This window comes from Rutilus rutilus (assembly GCF_951802725.1).
Source record: "Rutilus rutilus genome assembly, chromosome: 14".
Lineage (NCBI taxonomy): Eukaryota > Metazoa > Chordata > Actinopteri > Cypriniformes > Leuciscidae > Rutilus > Rutilus rutilus.
This window is the reverse complement of record NC_140219.1, coordinates 33,249,973-33,276,040: the sequence shown is the minus strand read 5'-3', so window position 1 is coordinate 33,276,040 and position 26,068 is coordinate 33,249,973. Positions and strand designations below refer to the sequence as shown.

Below are 26,068 nucleotides of genomic sequence, written 5' to 3'. Positions count from 1 at the left end.
ATCTACAGAGTGCAAACAATCACACAAAATTATTCATAGCGGGAAGTGAAGCGTAGAAACAACCTAAGACCTTATCTAAAACTTCAATGATCGCTTAAAGGGATACTCCACATTTTACAACTCCCCCAGAGTTAAACAGTTGAGTTTTACCGTTTTCGAATCCATTCAGCCGATCTCCGGGTCTGGCGGTACCACTTTTAGCATAGCTTAGCATAGATCATTGAATCGGACAAGACCATTAGCATCTCTCTCAAAAAAATGACCAAAGAGTTTAGATATTTTTCCTATTTAAAACTTGACTCTTCTGTAGTTACATCGTGTACTAAGACTGACGGAAAATGAAAAGTTGCGATTTTCTAGGCTGTAATAATAATAATCAAGAAACTTTGCTGCCGTACTATGGGTCCAGTAGGCGTAATGATATGACCAGGGGGGTAATCGAGCTCTCGATTTCCGTACCACCCCCGGCGGCCGCCATTGGCTATCAAGCCTTCACCTGCTGTTAGCGTTCCATTGACTCCCATTCATTTTGGCGTCACTTTGACAGCGAATAACTTTACATCTGAGGCGTTTAAAGACTCCATTTGTCCATTGTTTATTTCTAAAGAAACACGACAATGTATAAAATGCTCCATTACCTTGTACCTCCGTTATGGCCCCGTAGATGCAGTTTTTGTAAAAGTAGGCTAACGATTGCGTCATAAACACGCGACTCTCTGGAAATTACCGTAGAGACAGGAGGAGAAGCTCGCAGTCAATCGGGGGGACGTGGAGGCATAAAGTCCGATTAAGTCAAGGGAGAAGCCCATAGAGAATCATAAAGTTGCTCCTGCTCCTAGCTCATGGACAGATCCTACTCACACTCTCCGTCTCTGCAAGATTCGGAAGGGAATGATTCAGATTTTTCTTGGCACAGCTCCTAGAAGACTTACAACTGTCAGACAGGCTGCTCACGTCACATCCACGTCGTCAAGCTCAGTTTGAGTCTGCGCAGTTCGCTCGGCAATCAGGAAATGAGTGCTTCTAATTTGCTTCACTTTTCTCCGTTGAAACCTATGGGGTCACTGTGTCCAGTTTATGTACTGTCTATGGATATGACGCAGCGCCTGAAAATAGTCCCCAGCTCGGTAGACTATAGGATATACTATTTTCAGGCGCTGCGTCATATCATTACGCCTGCTGGACTCACGGTACGGCAGCAAAGTTTCTTGATTATTACGCAGGAATGAGAGTATAGTTCCTAGCCATATCAGCCTAGAAAATCACAACTTTTCATTTTCCGTCGGTCTTAGTACACGATGTAACTACAGAAGAGTCAAGATTTAAATAGGAAAAATATCTAAACTCTTTGGTCATTTTTTTGAGAGAGATGTTAATGGTCCTGTCCGATTCAATGATCTATGCTAAGCTATGCTTAAAGTGGTACCGCCAGACGCGGAGATCGGCTGAATGGATTCGAAAACGGTAAAACTCAACTGTTTAACTCTGGGGGAGTTGTAAAATGAGCCTATTTCCAAAAAAAGTGGAGTATCCCTTTAATAGAGAAACCCAGACACAACTTTCAACCTATGTAGAAAGAGAGCGAGTGAAAGAATTACAGTGGCTATCTTTACAATAGTCTCCTACAGACTGCCTGATACAACATCAATTGCTTGAAGTATCACAAAATGTACAACGTCATGACTTCGAATATCTCTAGTATTTTCGAAAGCTCAATTCTAACCTTTCAACTTCATTTTACTGTCTTACAACTACACAGACAGAAGGCTTATCTTTATAATATATGTGTTGCTTGTACATATTTATCTCAAAGGAATTGATATTTACAGTTAACATTTGTTCTTGATTCAACCATTTGAAGTTCAACAGTCAATTGGATGTCATGGAAACCCACAAAGTCAATTGACTTTCCCATCATTGTGTCTCACATCTCAGAAAAGCCTCTTGGGAATGTGTTTTAGATTTACATCTAGAGTCGGCTGCGATGAAATGCTACAGCTGCTAAGATGATAAATGTAACCTTGGTAAGTCCTGTGAAAAACTGCCACCTCTTTATGGCTGCATAAATACATAACTATGCATGTTAATTTACACACTTTGTTTGCAATTTACTGTCGGATGAACGTCCAGTATTGCTGGCATCAATTAAAAGCACTTTAGTGTTTAATGCAACAGGCTGTCAACAGAAAAACAGCACATCTGCAACACATCTATCATTTATATTGTCCACCATGAATTTATAGGACACATGTTAAACAGTTTAGTCAACCATGAATAAGTAAAGACAACATTTTTGTCCATATCTATTGTGTGGAACCACTAATAGCAATCATAGGAATTAAATATAACTGGTTGCTGATTACAATGTATAATTTTTACTCATCCCTCGATTTTCTAAATGGAAAGAATGAAAAAAGGCATTTCTTTGGTGGAGTAACTTCTGGTTTCTGTTGTAAGTTCTGTGGGTATACAGGTATTTCCAAGTAAATCCCAGACGATCCCGTGCACAGATTCCTTGTGCACGACCAGGTTTACTGGATTTACATGGTTATGATGTGCTGACATTGGTTGGTCATAGTTATTTTATTTACAATAAAAAAATAACTATTTATTTAATATGATAATATATTAATAAAGTAATTTTTACAAACTAAGTGATGAGTCTGAATCTGTATCTGTACAACCTGTATTTACTTATTTAACTTGCAATATTACTTTTCCCTTTGCATTATAATGCAAAGATCATAGCAAAGTTGAGTATTAATTTTGATTTACTTGTTCTTCTGTGGAATGAAATGTTCTCTTACCTTCAGAATGATGGGACAGGGTCAGAAGGCTCACGCAAGAGGCACCGATTCCTGATCCAAAAACAGTGATGCGATTGGAATCGCCGCCGAAATAGCCAATGTTCTCGCTTATCCAACGCAGAGCCTGGATCTGATCCAGAATCCCATAATTCCCTTTAGCAGCCTGGTCTCCTGTGCTGAGGAACCCTGTAACACAATGAGCACACATGGCATTGAGAAACCTGCAGTATCTGAGGGATCTTCTTAAGCCTCTTGTCAGACAAATTCATGGATTTGATCTTGTTTCACATCGTTTGTGCAATGGATTTGAATGATACTTCACATTGGCTATCTGAGGGGAGGCGCACTTTCTGACTTTTTGCCTGGTAGATGATAAAACGAGTGAAAAAATCCCATAGACTCACTTTGAATGAGGGACTCAAGGCATATCTTTAAGCTAAAATATCATAGAGACTTCATGCAGGAATCGGCTCTTTTGATTTTGAAACCTCAGCAACAGCACAATTTTTTTTTTTCAAAACACTCTGAATACCTTGGCAAATGCATAGCACTGCCTGGCAACCATAGCCACCCACATTTTCTTTATAAAATGGAAAATATTGCTATTGTATTATTTTGCACCATTATAAATACCGAATAAAGGCAAATGTAGAATACTGTGCTGATAGTATGTTGACCAATCATTGCACTCAACCTGTATTTATATAGATAAAGTAGGGATGCACGGATGAATCGGTATCGACTGTTTAAAACCAGCCAATGATGAGGGCCAATTATATCCTGTCAATTAAAAGGGGCGGGAAAAAGTCAGATTGCAATTCACACTGTGTTTGAAGACAATCTCTGCTGTTGAATTTAGGGCTGTCAAAGTTAACGCGACAATAACGTATTAACATTTAAGATTGATATATAGTAGCGATGTTAAAGCTCTATTTGACCCAACAAATTACCTGTAGTTCAAGCCAGGGTTGCAAGTCTGCGATTTTTCCCTACATCAAACCTTCTATCCAATCGCAAAGAGCATTGAGCTTTACTTCTGATAAGAAACAAAGTCTCAGCTTTCAAATTCAGTCCATTTAATCACGAAAATCGAGCAATAAATGGCATTTTAAATGTGACATTACTGCACATGAATGTAGCGCCTCGGTTTAAGCAGTATTAGAGAGAAATTTTGTATCGCCGCATCTCTATGATAAATTATTTACAAATGTACACAAAAGACAGAGATCTCCTAGCGTGGAATAGAGCAACAACACTGAAACAATGTTAATCTACATGTTGCCTCCCAGAAGAGCTATTATTAGAGCTGGTGACTGGGAAATGAATTTTCTGATACACAGAGGCTAAATGTTTTATCTGGATTGCTTCCTGTCTTCACTCTGACAGTGGATGGTTAGCTTTGACAACCTGACATCTCTAGAGGGAAAGCCTCAAACTGCAGGGCTGGTGTTAACATGTGTGCCACTGCGTTTTCGTGCGAATGCGAGAGAAAACCAGAGACTGAAATAGAGAAGGGGAGAGTGGGCGAGAGAGATAAGAGGGGATTCACTAAACAGCTGTGCGACATTAGCATGTAGAATTTCGGTGCAAACTCCTGGGTTTTATTCACTTACCACCTGCAGATTAGTTGAAGCAGGCAGAAAATGCACTGTAATAGTGCCACACCATGTGTATTTAAAACACATGAAGCCATATTTTATAGAACGTGCTACACTGATCATGGCAGATGATCAACATGGTGATCAAATAATGCAGAAGAGCATAACAATCAAAGGCAATTTCCCTCCAGAGAGTGTGTTTGTCTCTACAATTAAGGAGCCAATGAATGATGGGTAATATCGTTCATATTCACAGAACAACTGCATGAAATCTCAATTTGATAGCTGTGTCTGAAAGCTACAGTACACATCCAAATCCAATATTTGCATAACCTCGTGTCTGCTGAGCTGCCTTCATCTGGTCGCACAAAAAGCATCCTTCAGTGCCTATCCCACAATCCTGTGCGTGCAAGTCAGTGGGTAGTGGAAAAAATAAAAATACCCCCTGAAATCAAAATTTTCGTTTTTTAGCTTTTAGTATGAATATGTCAGCCTTAAGGTTATGAATAAGCTGCTGTGTTTCAAAACAATGACAATATTTGCATTTAGGAGATATAAGCGTTCAAAACGTACTGTCCCTCACTTCCGCTAAAATGGTGGCACTGCGGGCTTCAGCTTCTCATCGCATCTTCTGTCCAATCAAATGCTCTCTAGAATCTAAAGCTCCGCCCCCTCAGCTATAAACACCACCTGGCCGAAGCGACCGTTGACACGTCACAGAGAAATATGTGTTGGAGAAGTGTGTTCGATTGCTCAAACGCTCGAGTTTTATTCCGTTTTCCAACTGTACGTTAGTTAAGAATGAAATGACAAGAATTTATTCACACCTCTACTAAAATCCAACGTATCATCAGTGCTCGGATTCGCTTCCATGGTGCTGTCAGTCTGTGAGGGAAACTAAACGCTATTGGCTATTTGAAAAGGGGGAGGAGCCATTCAATATGTCCCGCCTTAGCTTCCTGTTTCAGTGGAAATTACGTCGATGCATCACACAGAGCTGCGCGGTCCAAGACACTTCAGTGGGCCTTTAAACTGACAATAATCAAACTTTAATCGTCAAACTAATTATTAAATCAAACTAAATACATGTGTATCAACACACCTCATATTTATGGTTTAAATCGGGTTGAAATAGCTTAATAAGGGAACAGTTTACCAATTTTTAGGTGTATGAAGCGGCTGAACGAAGAAATGAATGAATACGATCTCTGAGAAATAAGTGTTGTTCTCACATTATATATGCTTGACTTTTCTTGGGAGGAATCTTTACATAAAAACATGACTGACTGGACACAGCTTAACTTATGTGAAATAGACACGTATTTATGACAGCAAATTATTGTAATGCAAAGGGAGCGCTGTTCCTCTATGGATGGAAGAGAAGGCTCACCGTCTTGTTCCCCAAATGCATTTTTATTGTGCTTTCATCAGGAACAAATCAATTAAACAGCATGTAATATATTAGCATATCAAATAAAGCATGTTTTTTTTTGAAAGGCAGCTTCCTGTACAGAGGAGCGTGCAAAGATAGGAAATAGGTTTATAGAGAGCATCTCAAGGGCATTGGCAGACATTCTGCACTTCATTATGTCACTTTATATTGACGTAGAGCCGCACGCTGAATCAAATGAGAGTTAAATCACTTATATTCATGCAAAATACATTGCTGCGTTTGTCTTCTCAAATACTCGTTAATGAGCACAAACATGGCATTATTCACCGGCAGTCAGAGATCACCCCGACACCCAACTAGGGTGTAAAATTAATTAATCAGTTACAGAATTTATGCGATAATACAGTAACAATACTAAAGTAACCCATTTTACTTTAACCCACTACAGTGATTGTAATGGTAAATGGTAATTAAATTTCATTATTTTGATATATTTTGTGTTATTATTACTGTATTAATCATTTTTTCTTTACATTTTACATTTAAAACAACACACAAGCAGTAATGGCTTGGACTGAAAATGATTCTATATGATCTAATTTGAAACAAGTTCCAGAACTATTATAGAAGACAACAAAGCCAACCCACAGGCTACATTTAAAATATATATTGTCTGTGGTTTGTGGATCTTTTTAATTGGAAATGTGGAAGCAAATGTTTTCTTTGGAAAGCAATTACGATTTTTTAAAGATATTTTTACACATCACTGTTTTATATGCAGGGCTGTTGTAGAATTTACAAAGCACTGGGGTCAGACTGAGGTTATATTAGCTTTTACTTCAACCTGTTTATTGCCTGTTACATAGGGTGACCAGATCTTTCATGGTGTAATACGGAACGGGACAACATAAGCATTTACATTACGAAAGCAATCCGGTCTAATGCGTTTTCAACTACCTCTGGAAGTGGTGGACAGTGGACAAGCTCAAAACGTTTTTACACCTGTATTTAGCGTCGTCCACTTGTGATCCAATCGACCAAAACACATCTGTAAACAGGACCAAATATACTGACACATATCCGGTTTTCATCAAGCTGTTTACGTTCACTAAAGCCATAACCAACTGTATTTACCCAAGATACAACTGTGTCTATATAATCAGGCGCAAAGAGAACTGAATTCTGGATTGCGCACTGTCTGAGAGAGCGCTTCTGGTGTGCATCATTCAGCCTGATACCACATTGAGTGTTTTTTTTTTTGTTTTTTTTTACTTACTGCAGATAACTTTTTTCTAATAAACTCTTTTTGAAGATCTTCATTAAATGTACACACTCGCTTCTTAGACATACTGGCATCTGACTCTAATATCCCGCCTTCACTAACTGCAAGTTAGGCTAATCGATAACCAATTGTTCTCCAGAATATACTATAACGAGATTGGCTACCTTTGATTAGGCTATTCTCACGTGGCTCGGGCCTATACTCGCTTTTATGATCACCTAGCAAAGACAATATAGGAAAGAAGAAATACAGGACAAAACATGATTTTTTTCATAATAAGTTGGGTGACTAAAAATAGAGTTGAAATACGAGACTGTACGGGGTAAAACATCAAGTCAAGTTCAATATGTTTATGTTGTGTAGGGCCATCCCAGAATTTACATTCACCTAGAAAAGAAAAAAAAAAAAGCACAGCAATGCTGTATTTGTAGTCTGTAATCTGCTCTCTGTACATTTCCTAGAGATGGGGTCTAGAGATGATGGTACTTGTTAATTCGATGATAATGCAATACATTACAATATTATTATCCCCTAGGGGAATAGAATGCTTTCCACAGGCAGAAAAAAGCTCATAAGGTGACTTACAATATCAGTAGTGCTTAACATCACTAAAGGTGATGAAACACAGACTCTCCTATACGAGTTTTAACAATAGCTCTTGTTCACAATGCAGACGGAAAGAGGGTGAAAGCTCTGTCTCAGGCCAATCCTGCATGTTCAAATTCCATCATTGTAAAACATTTTTGGCTCAATCGCACACACAGATATCGATCGATGCGGCAACAATGACATGACATTGAGCTGGTGGGAGTTGGGCTGGAGCTGACGCTGGAATATGACCACATTAAATAGACAGCAAACCCACTGGAGATTTCCTCACCTTCTTTCATCACTAAAGCCGTCGGGCGGATTGCTCACTGCTGTCCATCCAATGCCTTGCCCTGTGTTCATCTACCCTGTCACCTGGACAGCTCATCAGACAGCCTCGCTCTGAGCATGCTTTGAATATCAAAACATTTCCACTCACTTCTGCATTTCATGCATTCCCAAAGGCCTCGTACATCACATGCTTATCATGTTTAGAGTCATGTACTGTATATTAGGATGTCACTGCAGACATTGCAAATGTACGATTGTCTTGTTTTGGGGGTGGGGGGTTACAATGGTACATTTAAAGGTTTTATCTCAATATGGAAAAGCACTGCAGAGAATCAGCCATTAGATCCTTTATGACATGTCGCCATCAGAACGACGGCCATGTTTCTCAAGGACAATGATGGCAGCTCACAAAAAGACATTGCATGCATATTTTGAGGTCAATTGGACCAACGGTTCTGTAGTTAAAGTAAATGTCATGTTTTGTTGTATTATAGCGCCAATAAGTGGCCCAGTCCTGCTACTTTTACTCAGTGTGTTCTTAGACTGAGGCCTTACACAAATGTGTCATATTTTATGAAAATATCTCATTCCATTTAATAATTATATCCATTTATATACAAATGATTCTTTGACAGGGTTCCTTTGGCACGTAGAATCAAAATTTCAACTTGGAGTCGACCAATAATATTTCAGTGGCTTTATTCCAATCAAGCGAACGACCTAGAACCAATTTGCTATAGAACTTGCATGTTTGGTATTGTTGTACTTGGCATGTCCAAGTGCAAGGAAATGATCCACAAGAAAATTTGTTTAAAAAAAAAAAAAAAATTAGAAGCATATATTGAAATTTTTGGCCACTAGGTGGCGCCGGCCCCACAGTTCTCAGGCTCCTTCATGGTGACAACACCACATACTATGTTTCACAATACATTACTATGTTCGTAAATAACATTTTACTGTAAAAATTCAAAATGGCTGACACAAAATGGTTGACATGGTAAAACATGGTATCGCCTAATAACTAAAGAGACCAGTCTCATGACTTTAGGCCAAACCATTTAGAAGTTTAAGCCAAGATTGCACTATTCCTGTACAAGAATGTGTTGACAGGTACCAAGTTTTGTCTCAAAACATTTAATAACTTTATCTCAGCAACTGCTGACCTGAGTCAGTTTTGGTGAAGATCAGATGAACTGTCTTGGGCAAATTCAATAAAGTAGGGTTTTCTGAAAATTCAAAATGGCAGGACATTTAGTTGTAATTGAAAGCATGGTACGCATTCGACTCGGCATGAGGAATCTGGGATTTTGTTTCTAGGCCTTACAGTTCAAAAGGTTTTAGCGTAAACTTTATTTTAGACAAACTTCCTGGAGTGATGAGCAGCGACTGGTGGGTAAATATCCCTCTCCACTTCCTGTGAAGTGAGGTATCGATCTTCCCCTATTCCCTATGCTGTTTGCAGTGGCCTTCATATAAAAAATTAGGGCTGGGACAGATGTTGGTATATACCCTGTGATATTCTCTTCGTAGGGTACTTACCGCCTGTAATGAAACACACCTACAAACTTAGTGAGTATCTCTTTAATGTCGTGGGAAGTTAAATGTGCATTGCAGCCGAAAATAAATAAATAAATCTTTCATCATCAAATATGGTAAATGGCAGCTCAAGCACTCTTGGTTGACACACGAGAACCAGTGTGCACTAATCAATGTTTATGTGAATAAATACCTAAATGAAATATTTTCATCATATAATCCATATGCTTGATTCACATGGATTTATTTTAAAATGTCTTTATGTACGTTTAGAAGCTTGCAAATGTTGCTGAGGTTGGGAGACTGGCATTATTATTGGTTTACTTTTTAAAGGATGGACAAAATATTGAGAGAATATTTATTTATTTATTTTTTTTTTAAACAAAAAGTCCAGAGAGTGAGTGAATTATGATATATTATGATATAATCATTTTGGGGTGGAAAATTCCTCTAATCTTTCAGAAGCTGAGGCAAAAAGAATGGAGAATACGTGATATTCGTTACTGAGCTTTAGATAGAGCCTGTGTTACTAATGGAGGAAGACAATAATGAAGGAAGGAAGAGGATGATGCAATGGAGTAGTAGCTTTTGACATCAGCCAGTCTGTCTTCCTCTCTTTCCTTCTCTGTGGATGCCAGCTAACAAGGCTGTCTGTGTGTCTGAAGTATCTGCCAGTCTCCCAACCCCGCCTGCCCAACCTCAGCTACACAATCACTGCCTTGACAGTCTCATAACCCCCCTCCAATCTCCCCAGGGCTGAATAGAGGGGCTCTGGGGTGAGGATGACGAAGGAAAGGGAAGGCCACCCTCAAAAAAACATAAATACGGTATTTGAAAGGGAAAAAGGCTAGGCAGAGGCGGAGAGCACATCCCTGAAAGAGCGGGAAAGAGCATTTGGATCACTGTACAGTCCTCTCTTCAAAGACACTCTCTGGCCGATTCAATGATGTGTCTGGGAAGTCGGGGGGAAGGCTAGAACAAGAGAGCTGTTTTTACGGCCCTCTGAACACTGGGGCCCATTCACATCTCATTTCTGCTCGCTTTCTGATGGAGGGGCGGAAAAGAAGAGGCCACAACGAGAGGTTTCTCTGCGAAATAGATACGCTTCCAGCATGCAATGAATGGCATCCAGGAAAGTATGGGGCTAGGCTTGTTTTTCTCCGAATTACTGGGATGGTTTACATACACACATACTCAAGTCCACTTGTCAGAATTTCATTAAACAAAAAAAAAAAACTGTGCAAATCACTCATTCTAATGGGTATTCCCGTTTGAAATCTTTGGTGGTGTTTTAACTCCACATTTAAATACATATGGAGTTATTTATATTGTTTTCACACATTTTCATCTAGCAATTTAATGACTTTTGATTTAATGATAATGTCAAGCGATATAATAACTTTATATTAAACATAAAATATGTTCCTTACATCTTGAATACACAAATGTACACATCTTTCAAATGATATACCAACATTATACCATTTGCCATTGGAAACCGTGAAAATATCTGTCACCCATTTATGTTTTTCTTGTCATGTGACACCAAAATGCTTGGTTACACTTTATTTTAAGGTGTTACAGTGTAATTATACATTTAAGTACTGAGCAATAATAATTAACTACATGTACTTACTATAGGGTTAGGATTAGGGCTTGGTTTGGGGTTAGTGGCATGCAATTATGCATCATTTATAGTTATTACTACAGTAATGAAATGTGTACCAAGGACACTGTAAAATAAAGTGTTACTAAATGCATCCTTTATGTTAGTTCCACCGCATTTATTTTGGCCAACAAATAACAAAAAACAAGCAAAGTACATTTGTAGATGTGTCTGTAACAGGCAGCAACAGTTTTTTTTTCTAGCCAATTTTTACAAGATTTCATTGGTAATAAACAATTCTGCATATTTTGGATGATAAGTATTGGTAAAACACCATTGAATCTGGTGATCTTAAGCATGCGTTGGATAGTAAAGATTTGCATAGCAATCTATTTACTATTATGTCTACATTTATATACGTAATCTACATAGATATACATATTATATCACTGAGGCATCTTCGACATCCATTTACAGTAAACGGTTCTGGTTGACCATTTCAAGATGGCGATTGACATATGTGTCATGAGTTATACCACCATGACATTTTGCACGTGTTAACATATTCATTACAGAAGACACTATGTACTGCATTGTGATGCATTTCTGAATAAATGACTACATCCAGACAAATAAAACGAACACCGCATCATTGACCGATAAATCATATAATTCCATCATTTATCAAGGAGAGGTTTATGATGGAGTGACTGGCGTGGAATTAATGACTGCAGATATATGATGGGACAGCATTAGAGGAATGTCATACCTGGATTTAGATGATATCTGACAAGACCGCCTTTTCATCTTTGAGCTCTTAATAACAGTAAGAGCTCTTGACGCCAAGAATCTCAGCCCAAACTCTACTTTACTATCAGATGAAACAACCGGTGCATTCTTGGTATTTTGATTTTCACTTCAGCTGAAAATGAGCGTTTGATGAGATTGCAACGGACATGCAATTTCTACGGTATTAAGCGCATTCACCTCAAAGACACAAAAACCTGTCATATTTATGTGCCGTTGTGGAACGCTACAAACCAAAACCCATAACGTTGATAGGCAGGGATAAACGACCCGGGAAATTTGGGACTGATAAAACAGATTGCTTCCACTAAAGTCCAATGCCTTTAGGAGTAAGCAGTAAGCAGCGTAAAGTAAATCAGGGTGCTTATGGGCCAGCTGTTAGCCATCCTGTCCTGTGACAGCACTTCTCTTAATCTGATTACATGACATGCTCTCTCTGGGCAGGCAGGAACCCTGTGAATGACAAAAGAGTGGTGTGCATTGAACGGCCCTGCTCTCATGGAGCACTTCCCAATCAATCACATCCAGCTTTGAATGGCACTGAATGGAAGCGTGTGTGTCAGGGTGGGGGCGACTCGCTCTGCATCTCAAAGACAGCGAAAGGCTTTTACGCTAAGTGTAAGCTTCAGCCTGAGAGCTACAAGAGTATGAAACTGTTGCGTACATCAGACGGGGGGGGTTATCAAAGCTAATCAGTCTAAGGGAGCGGGCGTACGTGGTCACATTTCAGAGCATCTTCAAAGTGCCGCTCGCCCCCGATCGCAGGTGGAAGCTGCATCTCTTCATAATGAGAGCCTTTTGGGGGGGGGGGAACGACGCAAAACTCCAAATGTGGTTCGACAGCCTGCTTTGATAAGACCATCTTTTTTTTCTTCTGTCATCCTACAGTTCCAGCTTGTTCTCAAAGGAATAGTTCAGTTGAAAATGGACTGAAATCGAGCCTAAACTCATGCTGATGTCAATCCAAACCTGTATGAAAAAAATGAAGTTGCAAAATTAAGTAGATAGATGAAGGATCTCTGAGCTGCCCTTACAGTGAAATCATTCTGTGACCAGGAGGTGTCAAGATCCAAAACAGTGACTTTCTATGAAATGAGAGCGTATGAAAGAATAGAATGAGGCATTTATATAGCGCTTTCATATGTACTACTGTACACCCAAAGTGCTTTACAATCATATCAGGGAATCTCTCCTCAACCACCACCAGTGTGTAGCATCCACTTGGATGATGCGACGGCAGCCACAGTACAACGGCGCCAGTGCGCTCACCACACACCAGCTACAGGTGGAGAGAGGAGAGAGAGTGATAGAGCCAATTCAATGGAAGGGGATTATTAGGAGGCCATGATTGGTAAGGGCCAATGGGTGGAATGTGGCCAGGACACCGGGGTTACACCCCTACTCTTTACGAGAAATGCCATGGGATTTTTAATGACCACAGAGAGTCAGGACCTCGGTTTAACGTCTCATCTGAAGGACGTGAAAGGTAGCGCTGGTTTCAGTTACCCGGATGAGTGTTATGATATACAGCGGTGACCAATCAGAATTGGGTACTGAGTCACACAATACAGTACATTAGGGTTTCGCCCACTTTTTCAGCTGCATTTTTTCCGGAAGTGTTTTTCCCATGTGATATTTTTTTAAAGTCCTTTTTAAAGAATTTTGAGCTAGGAGGAGATTCGTTACAAGCTTTGATTTAAAGCAAAAAAGTATGTCGGCGGCTATTTACACTAAGTACAAATAGCAATAGGAAAGAACTAGAATCTCATGAAGCATTGCAAATTACATAATTGGATAAAAAATGAAATTTAAAACTATACCAGATCATGCTGGTTTATACTGGGATTTTTCAGCAGGGTATACCATCAATTAACAACCTCAGAGCTCACAGTAGGTCTGTCGTTAATATATCGTTAAAGTTATTGCGACTTTTTTCTATTTATTCCAATGCAGAATGGGGTTTTAACTTCTGGAAGCTGACTATTGCACTCTATAAAACTCAATATTACAAGTCTTTGTTTGAGGAACAGACCAAATATCCACCTGCCATTCGTTGAATATCTTGCCCTCTGCCACAGCTCTTACAGTACATCTCATTCCTTGATTCACTCTCCTTAAGTGAAAAGTGGAAAGTCATTTTTGTTGTGCCTTTTGGAGTTTGACAGCCTCTGGTTTCAAAATGCTTTCACCGTTTAGAAAAAAAAGCCAGTCAGAAGTTTGGAACAAAACGAAAGCAAGTAAATTGTGTCCATTTTGTAAATCCTTGATGTTATTCCTTTAATTATCAGCGCAGATGTGGCTGAAACTCATTCCAGGTGGTTGCTGTGGGCTTTCCTTGTTCTGCGTCTTGTGTTTTGCTAACACTCTAAGGTGAAAACATCATCCAACTCATTAGGGGGCTGTCGAGCGTGCGGCTACCAGCAGAGCCAGCGGATTCTCCTATTGGATGGGCAATAAAGGAGCGCTGCACTGCCACTCTTCCTTGCCAACTCCCTTTCCGCCATCAGTGGCGTAGGCATGGAAAAGGATCCCACACCACAGCTGTCCGGCTCTGGAGAAGATTACAGGGGAAGCTGCCCGCTGCCTCCCAGTGTGCTTGTGTTTGAATGCGCTGGGAGTGACGGTGTGCAGTTGGGAGGTATGGATATTAATCACGGCGAGCGGTGCAAGCCTGGGCCTGCTCTGGAAGATGGATGTGGTGTGAGTACGGTGATGTCACCCTGACGAATGGCTTGGCGATGTTGGAGGAGACTTGCACATCGCCTCTCATTTCAATTAGTTCCCAAGCACTACTACCTGCTCCATCCTCTCACGCAGGTTAGAAACGCACACACATACGCATAACAAACACACACCGTTCCTCTTCTCAGGCCGCGGACCAAACTCACCTTTATCAAAGCTGAAGTGACAGTAGTTTTTCTTAACAGGCTGCACTGATACACAATCATTGCTCAGGAAACAGTTACTTCACATTAACGGTGCAGTAATTTGTAGTCCTCAATTGTTGCTGTCATTGCCAAATGAAGTCCTGCCTCTTACTACTCAACACTCACTTCTAATAATCGTTTACTTTCCCCAAGATTCTATGCAACAATTCAACTCTAATAGAGCTCATAACAGGCTTCAAAACATCGTGCGGAACTCTCCACAGTACAATTAGCCTTAACATAATCCTGAAATATTTACCCTACCATGTGCTCCAAGGTTGTTAAAGTCCCCCGTAGTCAATTATTGTATCCCTTAAAACTCATCTTTGATCACCAAAATTACATTTTCCTGTGAAAAAAAAAAATTCCACATGCCTTAAAATATCTTGAATGTAACTCAACACCCTTGCCTCATTTAGTATACGCGGTTCTATGAATATGCAAATGAGCCCCGCCTCCACTCACTCAGCTCAGAGATCCACTCGGTCAACTTACTGAAGTAAACAACATCGGACACATAACGGTAATTAATATGATTAGCCTTTTGCTTTACTATGTTATCAAGCAGCTAATAATGTGTTGCTAATGTTACACAAACCATGTTCCCGTTCGCCATCTCAGTCTGCCTTCTAACAATCATCAGAAACGCTTTGAACAACTCAGAACATCAGTGGAGAAAGACATATCGTTCATCATAACATCGTAATATACATCATACACCCGCTTTATTGCTAAATCTACCCAGTTTTTCATAGCAACAGAAAAATATACAGGAATAACCTGGCATATCTCGAGACTCCCCTGCTCGTTCGCTGGTAATGATATGCTAAAGCCCGCCGGCACGTTGATCTGATTGGTTACAAGGTAGTTTGTGACGTCAGAAACACCAGCGATTTCAAAGTGTCTTTGGTTCACTGCAGTTTTAAGGAGAAAATACTCAGCAATGGTGTTGACTTATGAAGTTACACATGGTTTGTCTTAAAGCATATTAAAAACACCACATAGACATATAAACAACTTGATTTTCACCACAGGGGGTCTTTAAACAAAGGTCGGGTGAAACAAGTCAATCACAATGTAAAAAAGTGCCCCTATTTACAAGCCAAACTGGTTTTGAAGGTCCGAAATCGTTGACTGAAACAGTGACATTTCATTAGCGCTTCGCTGATGCCGTGTTTTGACTCTATTTCGCGAACACAACGCAGATCAGATGCAACAGGTGAACATGTCAGCGTGTGGACGCTAGGGCTGGGTTGACAAAACTAATTTCTTGATTTTAATGAATCTTCATTTTGATAAACTGATATCAATTCTTAAATCCCATGCGTGAAGGAAACATATCCCATCCAATCCCATCCAGTAAACAGACAGATGACAGATCGCTGTGTTTGAATCAGTTCGAGCTACATGTGAACCGTTCATCTCTTCCGCTTACAACTAGTTACAGCAAAAAATAAACATGAATAAACATCAGAAGGTATGTTGAAAGATACAGAACAACTTACTGAAATCTGTATCATGTCTCATCATGACTCAGTGTTTTCACCGCGGAAAGACGTCATGAAAACAGCTGGAGAACAATGTCACAAAAAAAAACAAAAAAACATTCAATGTCCAAAGCTAAACAAATGCACTATACATATACCTTGTATTCTCTCTTAACCTGTCTTTATTATTTATTTAATGTATGTTTAAAGTCTTTCATGAAAACAAGTACGGCAACCATTGAAATTGTTATATTTCAACAACAAAGAAAGATCATTTTGTCATAAAAAAGTTGACATAAAAACTGCCTATTATGCAATTTAAATGTTTCCATACAACATTTATTTGAGTGTTGATTATAAAATCATTTTGATTTATTAATTGAGTATTAAATAAACTTTATTCTCAGTTTGGGTTTCAGTTTTCGGCTAAATGAAAAGTTATTGTTATTGTGGGAAATGGAAAATAATACCTTACATTTTTTGTCTACACACGTAAGTTTCATATCTGCAGTCATAATCTTTGTTTACATAACATAAACACACAAGGGTGAAAGTACTGAATATGCTTCTCACCAAATCAAACTACATCCAAGCTCTGAATATAAATCATTATAGTGGGTTCACTTGGGAAAGGCAACAACAAAATTCTGAACATGGATTTTATGTAAGGGCTCAATAATTCATAAAAAAATGAAACAAGAAGAAATCTCCAGCAGTGATTTTTTTTTTTTTTTTTTTTTTACCATAATACAAAACATTATAGCAAAGAAAATATGGGAAAAGGAATTGGTCACAATATTGTGATTCATCACAGAGCTGGATGGTTGGGTTCAGGGCGCACACCTCTTTATTGAAGAATTCTGTGGAATGTCTATAAAACTAATGAATTCAGGAAAATATTTCCAGGAGCCATTCTGCAGAAAAAGTGGGCGGACACTGATAAACTCGGTTTGGACCTTTGTAAGATGAACAACCAAGAATAAACCGATGAGTTGATAAGCTCCTGCATCTCTGATGTAAATTGCCGCTCTGATCCGATGACCGAAACAGAACAGGAGACAGTGAGCACTGTTTAAAACAGGTACCCTGCACCTTTAGTGCTGATCACTCTCGTGGAGTAAAGGCCTGTCTCTGAACCGCCATCTTCAAGAGTTCAAAAGCCTCTGCTTGTGCAAAGCAAGCGCTGGGCGAGGGATTTGATAAGTGTCCCTGGGGCTCTGAACTCCAGCTTAACACATAACTTGGGCTTTGAACCTCCGAAGCTTTTAATCCGGCTAAATAATGGGAACACATCTAATGCCCTGTATATGGGATGAAACCCTGTGTATCGTGATGCTACAGTAATGAGCTGGGCATTTGCACTGGTTGCCCCCTGCAAATAACCTTTGAAGTCTATTATCTACCAAAGCCTGTATGCAATATTATAGTTTCTACAACATAATGACTGCACCGAATGTTGAACATCCATGACACTACAGATTTGAATGTAGGAGGGTTTTCCAGCAGTATTATTAGGTAATCCAGATTTTGAGCATTTATATGCTTTTTTTTTTTTTACGTGACATTTATTCGGGTGCATGCAAACACAAACCTACTGAGATTTCAACCCCTTTTTTTAAGACATCATGTTTAATTTACAAATTCTCAGTGAAGTACTACAGTACAAGCCCACACTGCCATTCAAAAGTTCCGGATCGGTAAGATTTTTAACCAAGAATTTGACATTTAAAAGACATTTAGACATTTATAATGAGACAAAAGATATTTCAAATAAACGAAATAGAACTTTCTATTCATCAAAGAATCCTTAAAAAAAAAAAAAAAATGTCCAGAGCTGTTTTCAACATTGAAAATAATAATAAATGTTTTTTGAGTATCAAATCATCATATGAAGGATCATGTGACACTGAAGACTGGAGTAATGATGCTGAAAATTCAGCTTTGATCACAGGAATAAATATATATATTTTTATATATATTAAAATAGAAAACAATTATTTTAAATTGTCATTTTGTTTTTTTTGTTTTTTTGGTATTTTCAATCAAATAAATGCAGCCTTGGTGAGCAGAAGAGACTTCTTTTAAAAATATTAAAAGTCTTCCCAATCACAAACTTTTGAATGGCAGTGTGTATATATACAGTCAAACCAACATTTATTCAGACACTTCAACATTTCTCACATTATCACAGTTTAATCACTATCGTTTAGAAAATGGAGATAAAATATGACAAGAACTTATCAGAGTTCTCAGATCAGTTGATATGTCACTGGTTTTGTCCGTCCTTCTGTTAGACTGTCTCACACATGAATTATGTTGAATATCTGTCAGCTGTTAAATTTAACTACACTATTAGATAACACCAGTTTAGCTCAACCAATCACCAAGCAATGCTTCATTCTGTTCAGTCTGTGTGTAAAAAGAGCATTAGTTATTTAAGAGAAAACACTTCAGGTCAAAGTGTCTGAATCATTTTTGGTCCCAAATATGTATACATTTAAGAATTTCACAGTCACAGTTTACTTTATTTCGCTCTCCTCACTAACATAAATTAACTATAGTGTCCTGCACCCACTAGTAATAAAATATCAAAAAATATATCTGGTGTCTGAATAATTTTTGGTTTGACTGTATATTAGGGGTGTGAAATTAACATATTCTCAGGAGGGTTCATATTACTCTAAAATCACTATTTGGTCTTAAAGAAGTTTTATTCAATAAGCGATGCATTATGTATCTTAATACAGTACATTTATCCATAGCCAGATTAGCCATTTAAGCAGGGCAATATCTTTTCAAATATACAGCAATCAGACTCTATAATTCACTTCTTTACTTACAATAATATTTATCTAGCACAAAAACAACGAATCCAGCAGGAACGAATGGAATGAGTCGTTTTTTCCCCACTGCTTGATTTACACGAACTGTCCAAATAAAGCAGTCCACTATAATGAAATGACTTCCTAACACTACACTTGAGGAAGAAAGCGTTTGATTATCGCCTCCGTTAAGTCGTCTGTAAAGCTGTGTGCACAAACACTGTGACATGCTGCCGATCTGTTAGTGAAATTGACTAGTTTGAGCTCTAGTTTATAAGATTTTTTGGCTTTAATATTTTTATTGGTGGTGCGGCAAGCTAAAACCCGCAGAATTCATCCCTCTTAAAAGCTAAAAATACTAAAGCTAAAAAAGACTAAGAAAGTTGGATCGCTAGTCGACCGTCCTCTTCATCCATTCCTAATATACAGTATTTATTATGAATCTTACATAAGGAATAAATGTAATTTGGGTGAACGTCATCTGTGGAAGGAATGAAATATTTGAAATGAAAGGAGCGTTATAAAATCCAGAGGGGAATCTCGTGAGCTTCTGTGACTAACTCTGGACCTGTTATACATTGATCTGTCAAAACAACCTGTTTGCAAGCGCTTTAATTCAAACATGTGCTCAATATCATAACCGCTGGTACAGCATTCATCCCCATGACACATACTGTATGACAACACTGTGAAAAATGAAGTTATACTGGTTGTGCATTAGGATACTTCAATGTTGCTTAGTGAATCGATTGAGATGATCGTTTTAAAGTCAACATCAAAACCTCCCTAGTGAAACTGACGTTTAATGATAAGGTAAACTTTTCAAGATTGATCTACAATGAGGTCTGCGGATTACGCTTCTGGCCACAATGACCATAAATCATACCTTTACATGCACTCATTTTCATCTGATTGAATCCATTCTGATTCCATATTCTGAAAGTTCTGTTTATATGAATTCACATGTTCACATTTCCATGTGCATTTATGTATTCCGAACAAAACTTCAGCGCATGTAATAATTCTCCTCTGCTGACCACATGAAACGCAAATAAACATACTTTCGTAAGATATACAGTGGGTCTCATTCATGAAACATTCGTAAATATACGAGTAAATATGTGAAAGATTTGCGCGTAAATAGACATTCCCTAAAATTCTTCTCCTGATTCACAAATACTTCGTAAACGTCAGATTTGATAGTGAAATGTGTGTGTGTGTGTTAATGAATTCCAATCAGTCGTAAATGGGACACACGTGCACGCTCATTCTCAATTACCATAAATCCCGCCCATTAAAACCGACTGACAACTATATATGGGCATCGTAATTATGACACCAAACGAAGGATTTCAACTTGTCTTCTCAAAAGCGAATGAAGAAGAGAAATTTCTCAGATGCAGAAATTGAAGTTTTATTATCAGAAGTTCATTCAAAACGCCACATTTTATTTTCAAGCGTACATAGTGGCGTATCAGGTCCTAAAAAAAAAGGATTTTTGGCAGCATATTACAGATGCAGTTAATGGAGTTTCATCTGTTAATCGAACAGTCCCAGAAGTGAAAAGAAAATGGTTCGACATGAAGCTTGGCTGCAACACTTGTGACATGCGGAATTGTAAAAAAAAAAAAAAAAAAAAAAAAAAAGAATAAACAGCTTGAATATAAAAAAATAAAAAGACTTGCGGACTTGTGTTCCGTTTGCACTGCAGATGCTATTACTGGCTCTCGTGATAAAAGTAAAAAGAAAAACCGTATGTAATTACTATATATCATATTTTTTCAAAATGCTGTGTAAATATGTACCCGATTAAGGTGAATTAAAAAGCAGCCTTATTAATGAGCAAAACGTTTGGATGTTAAAACGCACTATTTACGCGTGGCTGGGAGCAGGTGTAGATTTCTTTCGTACCAACTAACATTTGGAAAATACGAACATTTTAATGAATCCGAGAATTTACGCCAGAACCACTTTACACACGATTTACACAAAAATTCGTTCTGCTCGTGTTTCATGAATGAGACCCAATGTGTGTAAACACTAGAGATGCGCGGTTGGCGGTTATCAAGCTCAGTCGGCAGTTAATTAAAAAGACACACAAACACACTCTAAACTAACACAATTGCATCATTTGCAAAGCAGCATGGGACGAGTAGTTAAGCAAAGTCTTTTACCTATGCCTACACGCTTTACGAAGGATTGTTTGAAGTAAAATATTCTTCTGACATGTAAAATGTTCTCTCTCGCAACACCAAATTTTGCCAATTATACAGCACCTCATCACTGCACACATGCAATATTTTCATCTTCAACTGACATCCATCGCAAATAAGTAACGCGCGGCTTTGATTCGTTTTAATCTGTCTCACTCTGCCATTCCCTTTTAATCTCTCAGCACCAAAGAACTGCGTTCTCCCAGAGAATAAAAAAAGGTTAGATCTCTTTGTGTTTCATCTCTGCCTCCTGCGATCCCACGGGAGATCCTGCCCATGGTGATGGGAGCTGGTGCCAAGGCCCCTGTTTGTTTGGATTTTTTTCATCCCTTCCACATCTCACAGAAATCAGCCTGACAGTTCAGCGGCACGGCTTTCCCCCACAGGACTCTCCGTCAGAAAACATGTCATCGTGGCTTTTGTTTTCCTGCGGCCCATTGGCTGGCCGAGCGTTGGCCACCTGATAGCCGACAGCACAGCGGCCGAGAGCTAAACATGCTAGCTGCTCTGACTAGCTTCTTTCTAATGATGCTCTTCGAGGAAACGAAGGATGTTTTTATGATTCTTGAAAAATGTTTAGCCTCCAGTCTAATCTTCAACCCAGACTCATTGGAAAAACATGCCTGTGGCAAAAAAAAAAATTCAAAATCATATTGTTTGAAGCATTACTTGTTGCAGGTTTCACAGTTAAATGTCCAGTGAGTGGCGCTAGAAGTGTGTTTGGTTTTATCCACAACAGATGAACTTGAATCTGACAATGTTGGTTGTTTTACGTATCACCGCAGTTTGGAACTGAAATATCCGGTGAGTGGAGCTAAAAGTTTCATGCTCCATCGTACTGATGTGTAGCAGGTGAGCTACTGAGCAAGTTTACTACAGTAGAAAACCACACATATGGAGCTGATTATGTGATGCAAACGTCAAAATAGGTTACAGATCATGCACTATGGTAAAAGTATTTTGAGGTCAAGAAGCTCTCATGTGATGTCTTAAGTTGCTGCCTAGGTTGGTTTTGTAACATAACTTACTACTGTCTCTTTAACAATAAAAGTCATATCTCAAATAACTGCCATTGTGCCAAAGATGATTGTCTTCAGATTCTGCGTAATGAGGCCGGAAGAATCAAATGACTGGCTCCTCTTCTGGAGGACACCAAAGCGTTTACTCTTGTCATTCCAAGTTAATGCTACTTCGTCGTATCCATGTTTCAGAGAGTATAAACACACTCCACAGCCACATAACCTCATCTCACATACTATTTTCTCCCTCCTCCAGGAATAAATTAATAAAAGGGCTCCCGGCTCTGCAGGTAATACAATTAAGTTTGACAACTGTGCTTTAAGGGTGAGCTGACAGTGCAGAAATAGATGAGCCATTGTCTGGGAGAGACCCGTGTCACCACACGACACACACGACACACACCACTGTTGTTACTGTTGAGCTGATGGATACAAATACCAGCTGAAGGCATTCCTGTTTCTATTAGAGGATGGCTGAAAAATGATCAGAGACATGTCAGTTATTCATATCACCTCCATCCCTGCTATTAATACTGCTCATATTTAGAGTTAAAGGTTCACAAACCCCTATCTATCCATCCATCCATCCATCCATCACCATGTTTCTTGTCCCACATCTATCTATCTATCTATCCATCCATCATCCAACCATCCATCCATCCATCCATTCATCCATCTATTCGTCTGACCATTTGTCCATCCATCCATCCATCCATCACCATGTTACTTGTCCCACATCTATCTATCTATCCATCCATCATCCAACCATCCATCCATCCATCCATCCATCCAAAACCATGTTACTTGTCCCACATCTATCTATCTATCCATCCATCATCCAACCATCCATCCATCCATCCATCCATCCATCCAAAACCATGTTACTTGTCCCACATCTATCTATCTATCCATCCATCATCCAACCATACATCCAAAACCATGTTACTTGTCCCACATCTATCTATCTATCTATCCATCCATCCATCCATCCATCCATCCATCCATCCATCCATCCATCCATCCATCCATCCATCCAAAACCATGTTACTTGTCCCACATCTATCTATCTATCTATCTATCTATCTATCTATCTATCTATCTATCTATCTATCTATCTATCTATCTATCTATCCATCCATCATCCAACCATCCATCCATCCATCCAAAACCATGTTACTTGTCCCACATCTATCTATCTATCTATCTATCTATCTATCTATCTATCTATCTATCTATCTATCTATCTATCTATCTATCTATCTATCTATCTATCTATCTATCTATCTATCTATCTATCTATCTATCTATCTATCTATCTATCCATCATCAATCCAAAACCATGTTACTTGTCTCATATCTATCTATCTATCTATCTATCTATCTATCTATCTATCTATCTATCTATCTATCTATCTATCATCCATCCATCCATCCATCCATCCATCCAAAACCATGCAACTTGTCCCACATCTATCTATCCATCCATCCATCCAAAACTATGTAACTTGTCCCACATTTATCCATCCATCCATGCAACTTGTCCCTCATCAATCTATCTATCCGTCTGTCTGTCTGTCTGTCTGTCTGTCTGTCTGTCTGTCTATCTATCTATCTATCTATCTATCTATCTATCTATATATCTGTCTGTCTGTCTGTCTGTCTGTGTCTATCTATCTATATGTCTGTCTGTCTGTCTCTCATAAAAATCATCATAAAAATAATTTTCTCCTATAACACATTCCAAAGTGTTAACTAAAAAAAAACTATAATAAATATATATGACCACTATTTCCCCGCTGAGACAGTGGTTTGTTCATGACATAAACAATCATGTCCTGTATGATTTATCGCCACCCCTAAATGACATGTACAATCAAGTGAATTGTGTCAGAAGGCCACTTCATACAGTCTCTGAATGGACATTTCCGGGCCAGATTAAGCCACAATTTGCACCAAACTTAAAATGAAACGAACGGAATAGTGCGGAAATACAGATAATGGTGAGCACATATTCTTTCAAAACTGTGAAACATTTTCCTCTTTGGAGATGCTCGGGCATAATTTAGTCGCAGTGAAATCTAAAGAGTCCAGCCGAATGTACTGTATGTAAATGACTCTCCTAGATCTCATAGTAGCTGTCAGTTTGCCTCGCTTTTCTCGTCCTCTGAACTGGGTCTGTCTAGCCATTTTCTGTGTTGGGTAGACAAGTTGAAAGAGGATTCTTCTTCCTCCCTTGAACTCTCATGTCTTTCTCTCCTTCTCCATCTGCATGTCGATGTCATCCGGTTTATTTCTCCACTCTGCTGTTCTGAAGGTTGGCTGGTCTGGCAGCGCTCGGTTCGCTCTGTCAGAGTGTAGATGAGGTGGCGTCTCAAAAAGGAGGAGGAAGTAGGTCTCATTATTCAAAGTGCTCCGTGTCGGGCCACTCAAGGCCTCTGATGATATTGTGGTGTGACCTTGTGGTTGTTTGGTTTGTGCATGCATTACGTCTCACACAGCGCCGCAGCTCGCCGGACGACCCGAAGATGGATAGCCATTCTCTTGCTCAAAATCTGCAGACCTCTGCAAACACATCGTCCAGTCATGAGCGGTTACAGACCACAGGTGCAACACTGAGCAATTAGTGCTGGTCATCTGGCTGTGGAAATTTGCTCAGAATATTAATTACGTTCCACAATTTGGCTAATGTTGGGGTCTGGGATATGAAATGATTTCCCATTTGGAGTGTTATCTTGGACACGGAGTGTCTCTGGCCGACATGGAACAGAACTGGAGTGGAGCGTTTGAGTGGCAGGCGTCTAGCCTAATTAAACTATGAGTACAATTAGTCTTGCTTGTGAGCAGTTTCATAATTATGACAGATTCATTAATTATTTAACTTAATGAGGCAGCTCCAGCCCAGATAGATGTTAGCGTGAAGCGTTTAGTGGCTCCAGAGCTAATTTGCCAGGTTGCTATTAAAATCTTTGGATTTGCACGATCACCTCCAGTTATGAATCAACAAAAATTGAGAAGGAAAATCTCCATCATATGACTGGTAATGGATACATGCTACGTGATTCGCATTCAGATCTCAGGCATGTATGGGGAAATAGATTTGATCTAGAACAGAGGTGCAAAACAGATGCGGCGTCCCAAATCGCACACTATCCACCCTAAATAGTTATTTGAAATTAGAATGAATGCATCCCAAATCGTAGTATGTTGAAATGAGTATTCCAAAGATACCGGATGGTCTACTTTTCCCAGTTAGAATCCGAAGTGCAGATCCGTGTGCTAATATTTCCCACAAGCCATTGAGCATTGGACGAGGATTCGATTAGAACTACAAACCCAAATAAAACGTAAAAAAAAAACTAAACATGACAACTGTGCAAGTCCGACGGTTAAGTAGAGAAGCTTAGATAAAGGGGTTTGAGTGATTAATAGTCAGTATCTAACCTGACGAAAACATATTCATTCAATGTTATCCACATTATATTTAATCTGCGACAGCATAGTGAACTTTTCTAAAGATACGTTATGTGATTAACTTTTAAATGCATCATTATGCAAATTGCAAACACATGAGGAGAGTCTCCGCATGAAAGACCCACGACTGGCAGATCAACATGCTACTAGGCTACTTTTCTCTCCGAAACGGTAGGAAATTAAATTAAATTGTAAGTGGAGGATTTAAACTGTGACAAAAT

At 39.0% G+C, this 26,068-nt stretch overlaps 1 protein-coding gene across 2 annotated transcripts in view; it reads right to left on the bottom strand.

Moving 5' to 3' along the window:
- The window catches only part of nlgn3a (neuroligin 3a), a 212,715-nt gene that overhangs the window by 74,918 nt on the left and 111,729 nt on the right, over positions 1-26,068 (bottom strand). For both annotated transcript variants that reach the window (XM_084430000.1, XM_084430001.1), the window contains one exon: positions 2,808-2,993. In XM_084430000.1, the coding sequence (XP_084286126.1) occupies positions 2,808-2,993 (186 nt within the window). The remainder of the gene's footprint in view (positions 1-2,807; positions 2,994-26,068) is intronic.